We start from the raw sequence: 16833 nt of genomic DNA, 5'->3' as shown, positions 1-16833 counted from the left end.
AATAATTCTTTCACAGGCAACAGTTACAGCAGGTATGCATATCAGACACGTTTTTGCACAGCCCAGCTCCTTAGAGGGTGTGCAATCATTAGGACACTACAGGTCCAACAGGATACATGGTGGCTCGGCCACTCCCACACATCCACAAATTACAATTGGAAGGGCAACACAGTAACACCCCAAGGCTCAGGATGAAAGCTTCCGAGACCAAAAGAAGCTTATTCCTCTAGGGTAGAATGACCCATCTCAGCAGTGGGATGAAGTCCTTTCCACAGCTTACCATGATTAATGAAAATGATTTTAACTATCATGCATGGCCTCCACTCTCATCATATTGACTTGAACTGTGGATTTTTAATGTTTAAAATAAGAATCAGAAGTTTTCTGAAATAAAGCTTAAATCTTCTATCATTAACATGTTGTTCACTGTGTGTGTGTATAGCACTTGTAGAAATGAGAAACCTGTTAAATTTAAGTTTTTCCCTGATTTAGTAATTCTATCATCAAATATTTGAACAGAAGCCCATATTTTAATAGTGGTAGTCTATGTAACTAACATGACTCACTTCCCTAAAGAAATGTCTGTGTCTGTGTACGTGTGTGGTGCTGGGGGTGCCAAGGTAGCCTTAACCACTGAGCTAGCATTCCCCAGTCCAAAGCAATACTTACTCTTATTCTAATGATAAATTTCCATAAATTTTATGATGATACTGTATTACCATATTTAGGATCGATAAAGAAACTGACCACAGATAATTTATTCCAGGCACAGGGGAAAAAAATAGTACAATCATATTGTTTACAATTCTCTTAAGAAAGCTTAATAATTACAAGCTAAACAGTACACTTCATAATTACAGTTAGAAGTTATTTAAGCTCTACATCCTTACAATAGTATGTCTTCAACAGAGAGTGCCACATCTGCACATGAACACACCTCTACCTTAAGGGAAACAGGGCCTTTGCGCCTCTGGCTACACTTGCTGGCCATGATCACAGTAACAGTAATGCACCATAAAAATTCAAGATCAGGATTAAAGGGAAAAGCACCATAGAAAAGCAGTCACAGAATAGCAATTATCTGACAGTATTGCCCAACTTTTAATAGACATCACCAATTTGGAAACAAAATGCTCTGTAAGACATGGAGCGGGTCCTGAATATCCCAGGACTTCATTTTCAACTCAAATATTACATCATCAATGTAGAATTCATGTTTGTTTTTTAAAGACCAATGGTTTAAATCCAGCTTCACATTTAAGCCCACTATATGCTCTCCTTAAAGGAAAAAACTCTACACGCTTAAGATTTTTAAATGCTTTCAATTTAATAATTCATCCATTTGTATTAGTCCTTAATAATCAATCTTCATAGCCACATCTTTATTTCATCAACAATCATCTCAGACACACCTTCTGACAAGACTTTCAACATTACGACAAGAAACTATGCCTTCAGGAGCATGTTTATTGTGTTTGAGATGATACATCAGTGCTCTCTGAGCTACAAAGGGTAGAAGGAAATCCTCTCATTACAAACTGACAAAGGGGGAAGGTAAAACATATTCACAACAGCATGAACCACATACTCAGAGATAGATCTGGGCTTAATACAAATGACATAATTCCTAGTCATCTACAGCTACTTTTATAACTTCATACAGATAATGAATTAGGCTAAAATGCACTATAATATTTGGTAGACTTCAGGACCAGTATCCTTAGTACATCACAAAATACATTTTGATATCCCAAAGAAGCAAGACTTGCAAGTAGGCATTTTAAACGTAACTAATCTACAGCTACAAAGTTCTACTCTTGATAGCATTTACCTTTTGGGGGAGTCTCCCAGTCTCCAAAGGATAAAGGCAGAGAGTAGAATCAGTATAACATATACACAGAAGTCCGTATTGTAAAGGCTATAAAGATCCGAAGCACAGTGGGAAGAGGCCTTCTGCTCCTTCACACTGCATACAAATTATGAGAATTATGTTGCGTATCTCTTGGTCCACTGTCTGGCTATCCTGTCATGTTCTGCTCTGTTGGTCAAATACTGAGTGGCTATGCTGCCAACCAAAGGATCCGCTGGAAAAGTGAAAACAATATTAAGACATCAGGTGTGCTTTACATGTACAGTTCTAAAATTGCATTACAGTGTAAGTTATATTTGAATACAGTATGCTTTGATTTTTCCAAAGAAAATAATCTATGATGACATAAGCCCCTTTTACTGAAAAAGTCAATGGTAAATTAACAAAAATTTTAAATTTTATTGGGAATCATATGACTACTGTATTTACATTATTTTTACTTGCATCTCTCCCCGAACCATTCACTCAAATTCAAAACATCTGTCATTATCATTATTACACGATATCATATGCATACCCTTCCCCACTCGTAGGTTCACGTGTTTAAGGTCAACCACTTAGGGGCTCATCTCTAGAAAAGACATATTCTTGCTCCTCAGCAGCCACTGATTGTCTCTGTCTCTCTCTCTCACACACACACACACACAGCATGTCAATCGCTAATGTCACTGTGCAGGTCTTCCTTCTGCAGCCTAAGATATTCTGTTGCAATATTATAGATGCAGCTTCTCTGTCACGTTATTTGTGACATTTTGTTCAACTATGAAAGTGGAATAGAAGGTGTATTTTTGTCTTGTTATACATCTTAACATAAGTTTTACATAAAGCTTCCATCTTATAATGCTATTCAGAATGAAATGTTCCCTGACAGTCATACAGTTATTTCTCTAATTGTAAACATAAGCCACTAAAAAAAAAACTTACCTATCATTTCATTTTAAATATAATTTTAAAGTAAAAGTGAATCTGAGATAAAAAACAACTTTCATAAGCAAAGTATGTGCACATGGTGCAGGAAGTGTTCCAAACACAGCCATACTGAAGAGTAAAGGCTTTCCCTTTTAGACTCCAAGACACACAACCCTCTCCCTGGCAAACAACTACTAACACCTTTAAATTCTTTTTTTGAGATATTCTATATATGCCTTAGACCTAGAACATAACAATATTTGTTAAGTATGGATGTATCTTTTCAAGAATCTCTGTATCTTGATATACTAGATCTAAAAAACTATCTCCCCGTAAGTTCAGAACTGTTCCATTCTTCAATAGCTGCAGTCTCTTTGTGGACACTCAGGTTATTTCCACGTGTTTGCTTAAACAAATGCACAATTCTCTCTTCTTCTCTCCTCCTTGAACCCTCTCAGTGTAATAACCAAGCCCTCACAGTAGCGACTTGCAGGTCTAAACATGACTCTAACAGGTTGGCTACCCATGTTCAATTTCTTAGGAGGCATCTCAGAAGTCATTAACCAATAACTTTGAGTTTCTACATAACAATCTGGACTGACTGATGAGTAGTAACTGCAATATTCGTTACTGCTCTATTTAAGTTTTAATACAAAAAGGGAGAAACCCCCAGTTACCGGGTGAGTACAGTAAAGCACATGGCAGCATGGAAGGATGGAAAAGGAATCAGGGACACTGCTCAACTCCGACAGAAATGATCTGTACAGTCCCAGTTAAGGTTCCATAGCTGATAGTACAAAAATCATCACAGAGGGGTATGATATTGTTTAACTATGTAAAGATATGTTACATTTGTTTATGTTGTAGAATATTTTTTTATGGAAAAAGTGTTACATTTGTTTTGCTGCCTTTTTAACACTGCAAAGACTTGCTACATTTGTTTGTGTTGCACTTGTTTAATTATGTAAAGATGTGCTGCTGTTTCATCTGCTTGCATAAGGCACTTGGATAGGCCTCATAAAAACCTGACCTAGGTAATAAAAAGTAACCAGGCAGTAGAGGGATAGGTGGGGCTGGTGGACAGAAAGAATAAGTAGGAGGAAGAATCTAGGTGAGAGAGAGAGCGGAGAGGGGAAAAGAACAAGGGAGAAAGAGAGGTCCATACCCAGGGCTAGCCAGACACACAAGAAGCAGTGAAAACAAGATGTACAGAAAGAAACGTAAAAAGCCCCAAGGAAAAATGTAGATAAAGAGAAACATTAAAATAAGAGCTAGGGCCAAGCATTCCTAGCCAATAATTTCTCCATGTCACGATTCAGAAGCTGGTTGGTGGCCTAAATGAGATTTTGCTACAGGACATTAATAAACTAAATGAATATTAAGAAACTTTTGACTGACTGTCTAACCAACATGATATTGGTTTCCTCATAAGTCTTTGGTGATTTTAAGAAAGGGTTTTACCAGATAGCCCCAGCTAACTCAGAAGTATGCATGAGAAGTCAGCCTCAGATTCACTATTCCGCTGACTCAACCTCCATGATTATCCTTCAAAACAAATCTTATGCTGATCATCTTTCTAACATTTATTTCTTGATCAACATTAAACTAAGAAGTCTTATTTATAGATTTAAAAAGATTTGCTTACCAGGATTGCAGTCTGTCAAAAGGGAACAAATAGAGAGCAAAACCTTTGAAATAGTCAAAGCAGGACTCCAGTTGTCTTTTAGAATATCCAGGCAGATGACTCCCTGACTGTTGATGTTGCAGTGATAGATTCTGGTGCGGAAGGTAACCTATACACAGTCACATAGAAACAGAAGAAAATAGGCTGTGTCACCAATTCATCTCAGCAGTCCCATGTACCAGATGATGCTGACAACAAATAATAACCAGGTGTAACAACAAAATTGAATAGTTTAATGTGATTTAGTTAAAAATACTAGTTTGGTTTTGACTTAGTATAGAAAGAACTATATTTGGCTTAGGTTTTGTTAAGGTTGTTTTGGTTTTAGTTGCTATTGTTGTTTGGTTTTAGACATGAGGTGTCTAGATATGTAGCTCTGGCTGGCCAGATTTGTTTCAAACTTACAGCAATCCTCCTGTCTCTGTAGTGCATGCCTATAATCCCAGTTGTCAAGAAACAGAGCAGGAGGGATCAAGCAGCAGGGAGAGACAGCTGCTAGACAATTTCCATTTCCACTAATGGTGTCAATAAAAATGTAATTGTAAATGGAATTCCCCACAAAGAAATATATCTGTTATCTTTCCCCCCCTATTTTTTCTAGTTTGTTGAGACCAATTTCCAATATGAAAAACTAGGCACACAGAAGCAACTCTATTTATAAAAATAGGCATAAAGTTTACTAAAGCTTTATTATATAGGTGACAACCAAAGAATAAAAAAATATGTATCATTTTCAAGAGAATCCAATTTGTGGCACTATAATAAGAGGGTTCTAACCCTTTATTTGATTTAGAAAGGCAGACCTGCACATCTGAAGAGCTTTTAAAGATAACTTTTAGGATTTTTAGATTCTAATGATCACACTGTAAAACACTCAAAAACAGTCAAATCTGGAGTATGTTCAAGTGGTTAAGGACGATCTTGTTATAAAATGCTGCAGTTAAAAATGAAGTATTATTCAGTTGTTTAAAAAATGACATCAGGAAATTTGCAGGCAAATAGGAGCAACTAGAAAAGTATCATCCTGAGTGAGGTAATAACCCGACTGAGGACAAATATGGTGTGCACTCACTTACAAGTGGGTGTTAAATAATAAATAAATGACTATCAAGTTACAGTCCACAGACCAGAAACGATAGGCAAAGAGGGCTCTAGGGGGAGTAATGCACGGACCTCCCTCGGAAGGGGAAATAGAATACACTTTACACATGGACTGGCAGGTGGAGATGGGAGCAGGAAACTGAGATGATGTAGGGGGGGTGTGTGTAGAAGGAGGAGGCAGCTGGAGGACTCCCAGCAATGGAGGATATGGAATCTGTAGTCAGATAAGTCTTCCAGTTGAGCTGCTGGCCAAGAGGATCCTGTGGAGAACCCAACAACCCAGGCTGGTACAAGGACAGGTCACTCTCCACACAGTGGCAGCGGGGGCCCAATTGCTGAGGATAACATCCACATAACTTACTGAATATAGAGAAGTTGAGTTATTGCCTGCGTGGAGCCTTCACCCCCATGTTCTAGTCTCTTTGGTGTGGGAAGATACTCTGTAGGCTATGGAAAGAGAAACCTGGATACCAACAAAGCCACAAAACCCTCAACCTATACAATCTGTCCTGCCTGCTAGATGTGCTGGGGAAATAATGATGTAGAACATCCAGGAATGGCCAAACAACGTGTGGTTTAACATGAAGCCCACACTAGCCTTACACTGCCTGGATGGCCAGGCACCGGAGACTGGACAACCTAGAAACCTAAAAGCAAAGCAAAACAAAACAGAAAATCCCATTTCCCAATGATAAACTCAGAGATGGGTCCAGTCATCGTCATCAGAGAGTTCTCCTCTGGAAGCAGATGGGTGCGGGTGCACAGACCCACAACCAGATATGTGGAGAGAGATTCTAATTGGAGGTCTCCATCAGGTCCCTCCCCTTGGAGACCGGGAATCCCATAGGGTGGGAGGAAGTAGGTTCTGAATTTTCATATTAATTCATGAATAATGATGAAATGATAGTTATTACATTAATATACATTTAAATTTTAAAATACCTGGGTTTGGGAGAAGGATATTTAATCAATGTATATACAGGTTCTTACCTTTGGTGGCTTAAATGGATAATCTGAAGAAAACGTGATATCCAGAAAAAAAACACCACCTTCATATACAGAACCTGGTGGACCAAGTATAGTCGACCTCCATTCATAAATGTTATCTCCTTTAGGCCCAGCACTAGTTAAAAGAAATCAAAAATCAATATACAGATCTATAAATACCTATATAAACACCTGTATACACATCTATAAAAGTTTAGGTCAACATCTTAAGATGAATGCAATTCATTAATTAGAATAAAATTAAACAAGCAATCTAAAGCAACAAGACTAACAGATGTACTCAAGCACACGGGCATACACTTTGAAATAATACAAATGAAACACAAACACTATATAACTTTACACAATGCCTCCTGACATTTGTTATACCCCCTCCCCACCACACACACAAAGTTGTTAATACTGTGATCCTTTCCATGTGCTCCTCCAAAAAATAATTTACAAGTCAACAGTTACAATTCCAGTAACTATGTCAACCACAGTAATCTATAATCTGCATGATAAAATTTTCAACTAATCTGTAATAACCCCCACCAATATAAGACCAAGTCTTGGGGTCATGAAAACTTTATTATCTTATATACTTATAATCTATTTCTTATAGGATTTTATTATGTAACCCCAGGCTGGCCTATACTTGCAATACTATTGCCTTCCCAACTGTATCACTGTAACTGCAGGCATAATCCACCATGTGCACCTCATCAAATTTATTTATGCTGTATGGTTTAACGTTCCTTTATTTAGTATTTCTAACTTTTATTTGACAGAATATAGTCCCTTAAAAAACGTGCTGTACTTTTGAGTTTGTCTGTGGTTCTTTCATAATAAGACTCAAATAAGCACACTTCTCACCAGAGAAGTAAGTGATGTGCCACTGGAGGTCATGACAGTTTGAAGACCAGGATATGGGGTCCTGTTCCTCACCAGTGATGTTACGCTTCAGTCATAAACATATGTTCCAGATTTCCCACGGCTTAGTTACTATCTTTTCCTGCAGTCAGTATGTATTCTTTGGTCAGACTACAACCATGCAAACAAGCTACTCTTCATTCAAATTTCTTCTCTAGACTTGGAATTCCACTCACTTGGAATCCTCTGAACTTTACTATGACACATTGGCATAATCATGAATTTTCAACTCACATTTGACATCTGTCTTGAGCTCCCTCTTGCCCTATGTGTTTATATGAATGCTATGTTATTGATATGGTCTCATAAATTACTATTTCTTTCCAATGCTTTACCAGTTACTACTGTTTGTAATCATTTTGCTGCTGGGTTTTAGATTTGCCCGGTGGGAGAGCCTACAAACAGCACCGACACGCTTCTGACACGCTGGCTTCATTTTAGAGCATATTCTCCCTTTCGGCATGAGAAACGTCAACTCCTCTAGCCTGGAATCAGACTCAGGAACCCTGGGTGCTTGTAGGGGAATGTTAAGAAATCAAGACTTGAATTCTATTGAACCACATTAACATATCAATGCAATGTGCTCAACATCAGTATCACATATGGAATAAAAATGTAACAGTTCAGTATAACCTAAACTCACAATTTGTGGCTAGTACGGGAACGCTAAGATTCCTGTAAACACTGCACACCTGCTACAAACTGTCATTCTCTATTTGTTTAAATTTTCACGTTTATTTTTAATCATGTGTATATGGGTTGGGGTAGGCAGGGAGGACATGTGCACATGAGTGAAGGTGCCCCATAGTCTAGGAGTCAGTTTCAGATCCTCTGGAGGTTAGGGCACCTGATATAGGTGCTGGGAATCAAATTCAGGACCTCTGCTAAGGCAGCACATGTCCTTAATAGCCCAGACATGACCCATTTGCCTCTAAGTTTTTTAAACTACCCATCAATGTAGAAATGATCTGGAGGTCCTATTTAAATAATAATGCTGAAACAGTACTGCAGCCATATTAATAACACAGGCGTCATTTTAACGTGTTATTAATTCTGCAAAAATGACACTACAAAACTAGAAAGCTTAAGACACAAAATCTCAACAAAGGCTATTCTATACTCCCAAATGCTTTCTTTGTTTCTGTAACTTCACTGCGACTGCTTCTGCTCTACTGACAGACGTTGCAAATACTTACTTGTGTAAGTACCCAAATATATATAACCAACTTCCAAAGAACAAAATGACCTCAGAACACTTCTATTTCAGATGACTGAATAGAAAGTAAGTTGAGGTCAATGCGTTTTAATGGACTGCAGAATTATAGCCTGAAAAGATGGTTCTTTGGACAAATCCACCAAGCCTGAGGAAATAAAGATGGACAAGGTGAAGAATCCATCTTAAATCCTGTTATTTGGTAGAAGACCCAAGATTCCCACTGTGAAACTAAATTCTTCCCCTCTTATGCTGCATGAGAAGGAGCTCATTTAACCCTATTCCAGCAGGACATTAAATGTAACAGAAGCACCTGGCCTACAGGGTCTCCATTTACATCAAGGCATCACTTGGAAAAGAGAGGCTGGGGCAGACCCACCAGGAGGTATGGAAAGAAGAGCTTCCGAACTAAGTCCATTAACTCAAAGCATCTCTTAGGGCAGCAGCAGACCTGCCCCAGAGGACTCAGCTGAGCAGGAAGTGGGGGAGGGTGATAAGAACCAACCATCTTTCCTGACTGATCTACATTTTTTCTGTGTCTGTCCCTTCTACAGTGCAGAACTCCACAAACATCCACTCTGCCTTACACTGTCTCAGTTCCCTCTCAGGTAAACAACATCCACAAGAATCCAGCAATGCCATTTTCCAAAACTTGATTAAAAAACAAACTTCTGTTTCTCTAACTCTTCCAGCTTTCACCTTAAGCTACTGTTCTTTTAATAGAAAACCCTCCTTCAAAGCTCTGTCTTTATCAGTGTCTCCAATTTCTCTCTGTTTTAAGAGTTTCAAACTGAGCTCCTTTCCTCATTTTTCTATAGAAACAACTGTTATCTAAGGTCAACAATGACATCACTTGTGGGCCCAATGGTCATTTATCATGTATCAATTAGCTAAATTTAAAAGTAGAAACTGAAAACCCAAGAAAGCAGAGGAGGGAAGAATCAACAAAATAAAGTATATATGAAAATCCCATATGAAAAAGCTGTTGATAAGTTAATATAAAAATAAAAGTAAAATATTAATAAAACAGGCAGCTTGAGACTCAGCAGTTGAGAGCACTGGCTGCTCTGCTGAGGACCCAGGTTCAGTTCCCAGCAACAGATGGTGACACAGTAACCATTTGTGATTCCAGTTTCTCCAGTGTCAATGCTCTCTCTTCAGGCCTTACTGCATGCACATAGTACATAAATGCAGAAAAAACATTTGCTCAAAAAATAAAAGTAAATAAATGTTTTACAAGATAAAACCACAAAACTAATTAAATAGATACTCTGCATATCAAATTCATAGGGAGACTAGTGTCAAATATAAATTCTTCCAACTCCATCTATGGATCAATGCTGTTCCTGCCCCCCACCCCCAAATCGCATCAAATTATTCTGTGGGTATCTAATGTTTATGTTGAGAAGAACCCAGAATCTTTACTCAGGAAGGTGAAAACAAAGAGGGAAATTACCCAACTTGAAGACTGACAACACAGCTACTGAGAGACAGAAAAGGACCTCAGTGTGCAGAGTGAAAGAGAAGAGCAGGAGAACAGAACAGAAACCCAGTGTCCCTAACTTCAGTTAATCTCATTCGATGCAAAGTCACAAAGGTAACAATCGGTACAGAGCTACTATAGGAAAGCAAACTGACAGAGGCAATGCAAAATATGTGCATTTTCCCCCACTATGCCTGTGGATAATTTACTTTGAAAGACACTTTGACAGTTTCTCACTAAGCACATCTTAGCAAATGATCCAGCAATCACATTGTTTTTATTTAACCAGGAAACTGGAGACTCAACACAAAAAAACCTGTGCATGGCAGGTATATTCAAAATGGCATAACATGGAAAGCAACCAAGATGATCTCAATAGATTAATAGATATAGAATCTGTTACAAAAGGAGGAGGGGGAATGGATGGGATAATAGTGAGTAATAGTGTGATTACTTGTGAGCTATTATTTATAGACAATTTATGCTGGTGTAGATTCTTTTATATTGATACAAATTCAAATTATATTTGTTATACTGAATATGCACCTATTTCTGTTTACAATATTTGTGCACATATGCAGACTTATTTTGTCATATTGTATGCATGCATGCTTCTATATCTGCTTAAGACATTTTGTATATTGATACAATTTCAGGATTATTTGTCATATTGCAATATACATTCCTACCTCTGATCAAGACACTTATATACTGTTTACATTTTGAGGTCATTGTCCTCATTTGCTGCACATTTGTTTAAAGACTATTTCATTTTTTTTTTAATATGAAGCCTTAGTCTTTAAGCTATATATGTATTAAGAATTATAGGTCAATAGTCACCCATGTTTTCCATACTTAGATTAATCAGGTTCTTTAAGTGCATAGAGATTGATTCCACTTAGTTAGGTAATCTTCAAACACTCCAAACATCTGTAGAATATGACATTTAAATAATTCAGGATTCTGTTGACGTGAGACACAGTTGCTACTGGCAGCACCCATCTATTTTCTAGGGAATGTTGGGCACCAAAGACAGCCCACTTGGAGCTTGTGTTCTTCTTGGCAAAACTGGCCTTTGGGCAAAGATCTGCCCCTGCCTCAACTACTGACAAAATGCACGATGACCAGACTGGATGAGCAGTAAAAAGACTGCCAAACCTTGCCAAGATAGGGTAAGACAGTTTTGAAAAATTTCCTGCCTCTGAAAATGGTCTGTCAGTCACTCGAGGCCTTAGCCAAAATTGGTTGCTCCAATGTTGCAAATGAGACTTTGGGTGATTGCTCAGGTAGCCAGCTGTCTTTGTCATCTACTGCACACTTTGGAAGCTCCTTGATTGCACTTCCTGTCTACTAAAGTAATATTATCTCCTTTCTCAGGCCTTTGATGGGGTTGAAAACTAGACAGTCATAATTACTTTCCTCTTATGACTTAGCCAAGCCATTTTTAATTTAAGATTTAGACTCCTTACGATAGGATAACTATCAGAACACTTAGCATCTGTTTCTTGTTTAATTTTTGTTCATGCTGGTTGTAATTCTATTTTTTATGTATATTTTGCCGCTTCTTTCCCCTGGACAATACTTGATATTTGTTCTTCTTATATATAGTTTTGTATTAGGCTTAGAACTCTATTATTTAGACAAAAGGGGGAGGTGCTGTGGGAATTCCTTCAGCCAATAGCCTTTAAAATTCTGGCCCATTCTGGGTGTGGTCTCATGTACTATAAATGCAGACAAAAAGCATGTGTGGTTCTCTTAAGTGCTGGGTTTAGTTCCAGTTCCCACAGCATGCAGAAGACTGCAGATCGCTACCCTTACTGTTTGTCCCCAAATAAATGCAGCTATGTTATACTCCATTCCAGGCTATCGTGGAACTCTTTTGTATGCCAACAGTTACATATAGATGATGAAATACTACTTGGTACAAAAGAGTTATCGAGTCACAAAAAGACAGAGATGTACCTTAAATCCACATTACTTGGTCAAGAGAAGATAATTTCAAATCTATATACTGCCACACACTTCAAGATTCCTAACATACATCCTAAAACAGGCACACTATGGAGGAAGTAAAAAAGTTAGAAGGTGCCATAGACAGAGACTGATTTGACGAGCTAGATGTATCACTACATATTTGTCAAAATCCATAAAACATATAGCAGCAAGAATGAGCTATTATGTAAACTAGGGACTTTATGTGGCAATGCATGTTCAAAGCAAGTTCATGAACTGAAGTATACAACACTCACACCACTTTGGTGCAGATGCCAATGAGGGTTGCATAAAGGAGGCAAGAAGCAAAGGACTACATGGTAAAGCTGTAGTTTCTATAAATTTTGCTCTGAGTCTAAAATTGCTGTAGGAATAAAGTAAAACATATTAAATTCAGAAGACAAACTATGAAACATAAAAATTTGCATGCTAATACGGTAAGTAGTAAATATTTTTCAAGTCTCGGCTTATAAAAAGTGTTTCTAAATTACAAACAGATGTACTCCAAAATTATGTCTTAAACCTAGGTATTTTGGACTCCGGAAACATTTTAACCAAAATAACATAAATGAAGCTCTCCACACCTGCCCGTCAATATTAATGTGAACCACTTACCCCCACTTTAATAGTAAATGAATAAATGCATGTATTTTTTTTTTTAGTAAGTAACACTAAAATTCAATGTTTACTGTGCCATCAGGTTAGGCAGTCAAAACTACATTATCTACACTACCTCAGTTTAACCAGCATAGCTTCAAGTTCACGTAGTTGGCAAATATGCACTTTGGCCTCTGAGATTTTCTACTCTTCCAAACACAACTTTACAGCCCAGAACCAAAGAGACAAAAAGATCCTAGTCACAAAGAATGAAAGCCCAAAAGAAAAGATTATTCTTATTCAATGATTAGAAAATGAAAGGCGGAGGACACAACATTGTCAGAGGGACATGTGGGCTGTGAACAGGGAGGGAAATGAGCCAATCAGCCTAAGACAGGAAAGTAGTCAAGGAAAAGAGACAGACCAGCAAACATGTCATAGCAAAGATAAAATGAAGGAGGAGTTTTTCTACTGTCATTCTGTGACAGCAGAAGAGACAAAGGAAGCAGGACAAAGACAATAATGAAGGAACAGACCCTGGCAAAAGAGCAGGCACATCCTTTGCAACTAAGATGAGGACTGGGTCTTGGGAAGACTGTAAACTGAGAACTGGGTTATAGTGAGGAAGGAAACATCTATAGCTATTAGTCAACCAGTAAAAAAGTATCAGCCAATGTTACTGTTCTGTGTGGAAAGTTGATATGTGTGAAAAAATACATACTCTTACTGCTGACTGTTTCTAAAAGCACTCAGACCATTTTCAGATATCCTTTTAAATTAAAACATTTCTAGAAGTAAGTTAGCATATAACCTAGCAGTTTAATCAATGCTTCGAAGTTAAGACAAATCCATCTTTGTTTCCTACGTGTTGAGATTATAGGAGTATGCTACCACACTAGGCTTTATTTTATGGGGGGATTAAACCTTGATGGTAGCCTACACTGGCCTCAAGACTATAGCAATTTTCCTCAGTTTTGAGATAGGATTTTAATGAGGTGTTACCACTTCCAGCTTAATCTGTTCTTGGTATCACCAAGATTCTCTTAATGTCATTTAAAAATCAAGTTTCACAGCAGGACCTGGCATTCAAAGCTAGCGATGGGTTCCAAGAACTCTGGAAATGGGGGCTTCCCAAAGAGCACGCACTTTGTAAAACACTGTATTGTAGCACAGCTGTTATACCGCCCACAGACAATGATGTTCCGCACATAAATGAACTCTATCCAAGAAGCTAGTAGGTCCCTACCTTAGTAATGGTTCGGGAACTCCAATCATGGTTGATTCAGACACATTTGAAATGTTGAGAATCAGTTTTCCTCCAGTCAGCTAGCAGTCTATGCTCCCAGTTATAAACTAAAATCTTCTGGTTCCGTACCCTGGGTCAGCTCTTTTATATTGCTTTAAAAAAAATTTTTTTCAAAGAAATTTTATTGCATGGATGTGGTTATTTGTGCATATTTTTAACACTGCTGAATCTGTATGAATAATGTAAACTTTGATTTAGGAAAAAAGAACAGAAGATTTTTAGCTTGAGTTTTGGACTAATGTACAGGAAATGCCAAGCTCCAGACTTGATAGGGATGTTTTTATAAGTTAATTTTTTAAGACTTTTCATGTTTTGAAGAGACACTTTGGGTCTGGTTGAGCTGTTTGGCCACCAGGGGATAGAACTATTTGTGATATGTAAAACTCAGATGTTTCTCATAAAAAAAAAAAATCAAGTTTCAGCAAGGCATTTCAACTTCAAGCTTAGTTATTTTAATGGGTATTTTATAGTTTTGAATACTGCATTCATTTTCATGTGGAATGTGGCTTATTCTCAACTACCTTTCTACATCTTAAAAATCAGGTATAATTTAGTAATAATCATAAATAGCTAAAGAAAAAGAGCACGCTTCACAGCTATAAATTGGCCTTACTTAGGTTTAGAATCACATAATTTATACACTGCCCATAATTACACAGAATTAAACTAGTGATGTGGAACTATACCTACAGTTTGTACCATACCTGAAAAAAATTTTACTTAGAAGATGTATAAGCTTCAAAATAAATAACTGAGCGTGTGGCTAATCCCCTGAAAAACAAGTTCAGAGAAGGATCATTAAGGCTATACACGTCATGTATATAATGTAGAGGAATATATGTATATAATGTATAGGAATAAATGTATAGGAATAAAAATGTATCTGTCATTCATTTCAGAATTAGTTCATTTCATTTAAAAATGAACAATCCTGGAAAGGAAACTGGTAACTATTAATATCTATAACTATTAATATTGCTAAAACAAACAGTAACTTCTAACACTGATACATGTTTGCACAAAGGGGCAGTCACTACAGCCTCTTGGCATGAGTACTATGGAAAGAAAGGAAGAGAATAGAGAAAGGAACTCATGAACTAGATGGATCTTATTGGGACAATTAAGACAGTAAAAAAAGAAGTTCACCAAAAACCTCCTAGTCATTTGCATACAATCCAGGAATAAGGTTCAATAAATGAATGTTTATGTATTTAAAGAACATTAAAGTTACAAACATCTACAGCAGTACAAAATTACATAAAACCACCGTATCTAGCTGGCACTTTGCCTCCTTGCACCCAACAATTTCTGTGCCCTACTTCTCCTTCCCAAATTTATGACCTTCTCCTTAGTTACTCCTAACATGTGTACATATGATCACACATAGATTATATATTTAGCCTATCGTATCCATTAACTGCTGTTCATATATACATGTGCCCAGAATGAGCACTTGAAATTTAAGAGCCCATCCTTGGAGGAAGTCAATGACAGCCTACAGTTCTTCCTCTAATGGAGGACCTGTGGAATTTCTCCTGTCCACTGGAATGTCAACTAACACTGTCAGTAGCCAGTGCTGCCCAGAGACTATACTGCTGAGGTTTCATGGGTGCATTTTCCATGTCATATCGAAATACAAGGCAGGAGACAGGAACTTGTTTGATTTCAGTCTGAAGATTTCACAGAGGTAAGAGCTCTCGAGTGGCTTCGTTGCTTTGTTTTTCTCATTTTCAGGTTGAACCCCAATATCTATTTCTGAGTTTTTATTATTAGTGCTACATCTCCTTCCCAGAGTGATTAAAGAACCTAATGTCTACTGTAAGAAACCATACTGCTCTGGATAATAGAACGGCTATAGGAGAACAAAAAATTCAGGAGAAACCATAAAGTGAGTATTTTGGCAAACTTCTATAAATGAACAAAGAGCAAATAAATGGTGTTGTCGTTCAAGGTCTGGCAGACACAGATGAGGATTAACAATAATTTCATCAGAATCTTGACATCTAAATTGGCCTCTTCAGGATGCAAATGTTCATATTTTAGGGATCAGAACTTTATCTCAGGTAAAGCAGAGCACCATATGGGTCAAATGTACAGGACCAGAAGGACAAAGAGGAATATTAAAACCATGTGTGGCTAACATAGCAATGAATTTGTGGGGAAATGATTTATTACAGCAATGGAATGCTCGTATTAACATTCCCACAATGTTAGAAACAAGCCATAATTTAATATATGCTTCTGGAAAAACTATTTTAAGATATTATAAAGAACAGACACTGACCATTCAGGTTGTACAAGAATAGGGCACAACAGCTGCTGATATTTCAAAGGCAGCAACAGCTTTACCTTTAAAGTGTTTCGCAGACAAATCAGTATGGGTGAAGCAATGGCCTTTAACAATTGAAAAACTGCAGGCTTTAGAACAGCTGGTACAGAAGCAACTAGATACCCAGCATATTGAAGAATCAATCAGCCCTTGGAATTCTGTCCTATTTGCTGTTAAAAAGAAATATGGAAAAAAGGAGAATGGTAACAGATCTAGGAATTGATTCAGCCAATGGGACCTCTACAATCTTGAATTTCTTTGCTTTACTGATTGCCTAAAGGATGGCCTCTATTATTATTATTATTATTATTATTTATTATTATTTTATTATTGATTTAAAAGACTGTTTCTTCACTATATCTTTATAAGAGAAAGAAAAAATGGCTTTCACAGTGCCTACTTATAATAATTCTCAGCCTGATAAGAGAT

The 16833-nt window shown here is 37.4% G+C and overlaps 1 protein-coding gene across 2 annotated transcripts in view; it reads right to left on the bottom strand.

Annotated features, from left to right (window-relative positions):
* Positions 1-723: 723 nt before the first annotated feature.
* The window catches only part of Ube2e3 (ubiquitin conjugating enzyme E2 E3), a 52606-nt gene continuing 36496 nt past the window's right edge, over positions 724-16833 (bottom strand). For both annotated transcript variants that reach the window (XM_041639758.1, XM_041639759.1), the window contains exons 4-6: positions 6555-6687; positions 4425-4572; positions 724-2084 (exon numbers count right to left, since the gene is read on the bottom strand). In XM_041639758.1, coding sequence (XP_041495692.1) covers positions 1987-2084; positions 4425-4572; positions 6555-6687 — 379 coding nt within the window. In that variant the 3' untranslated portion in view covers positions 724-1986. The remainder of the gene's footprint in view (positions 2085-4424; positions 4573-6554; positions 6688-16833) is intronic.

This window comes from Microtus oregoni, unplaced genomic scaffold, assembly GCF_018167655.1.
Source record: "Microtus oregoni isolate MIOR12 unplaced genomic scaffold, Mior012 000060F_ref0000265, whole genome shotgun sequence".
Lineage (NCBI taxonomy): Eukaryota > Metazoa > Chordata > Mammalia > Rodentia > Cricetidae > Microtus > Microtus oregoni.
Note: the sequence above shows the minus strand (reverse complement) of the source record. Positions and strands in the feature narration are given on the sequence as shown.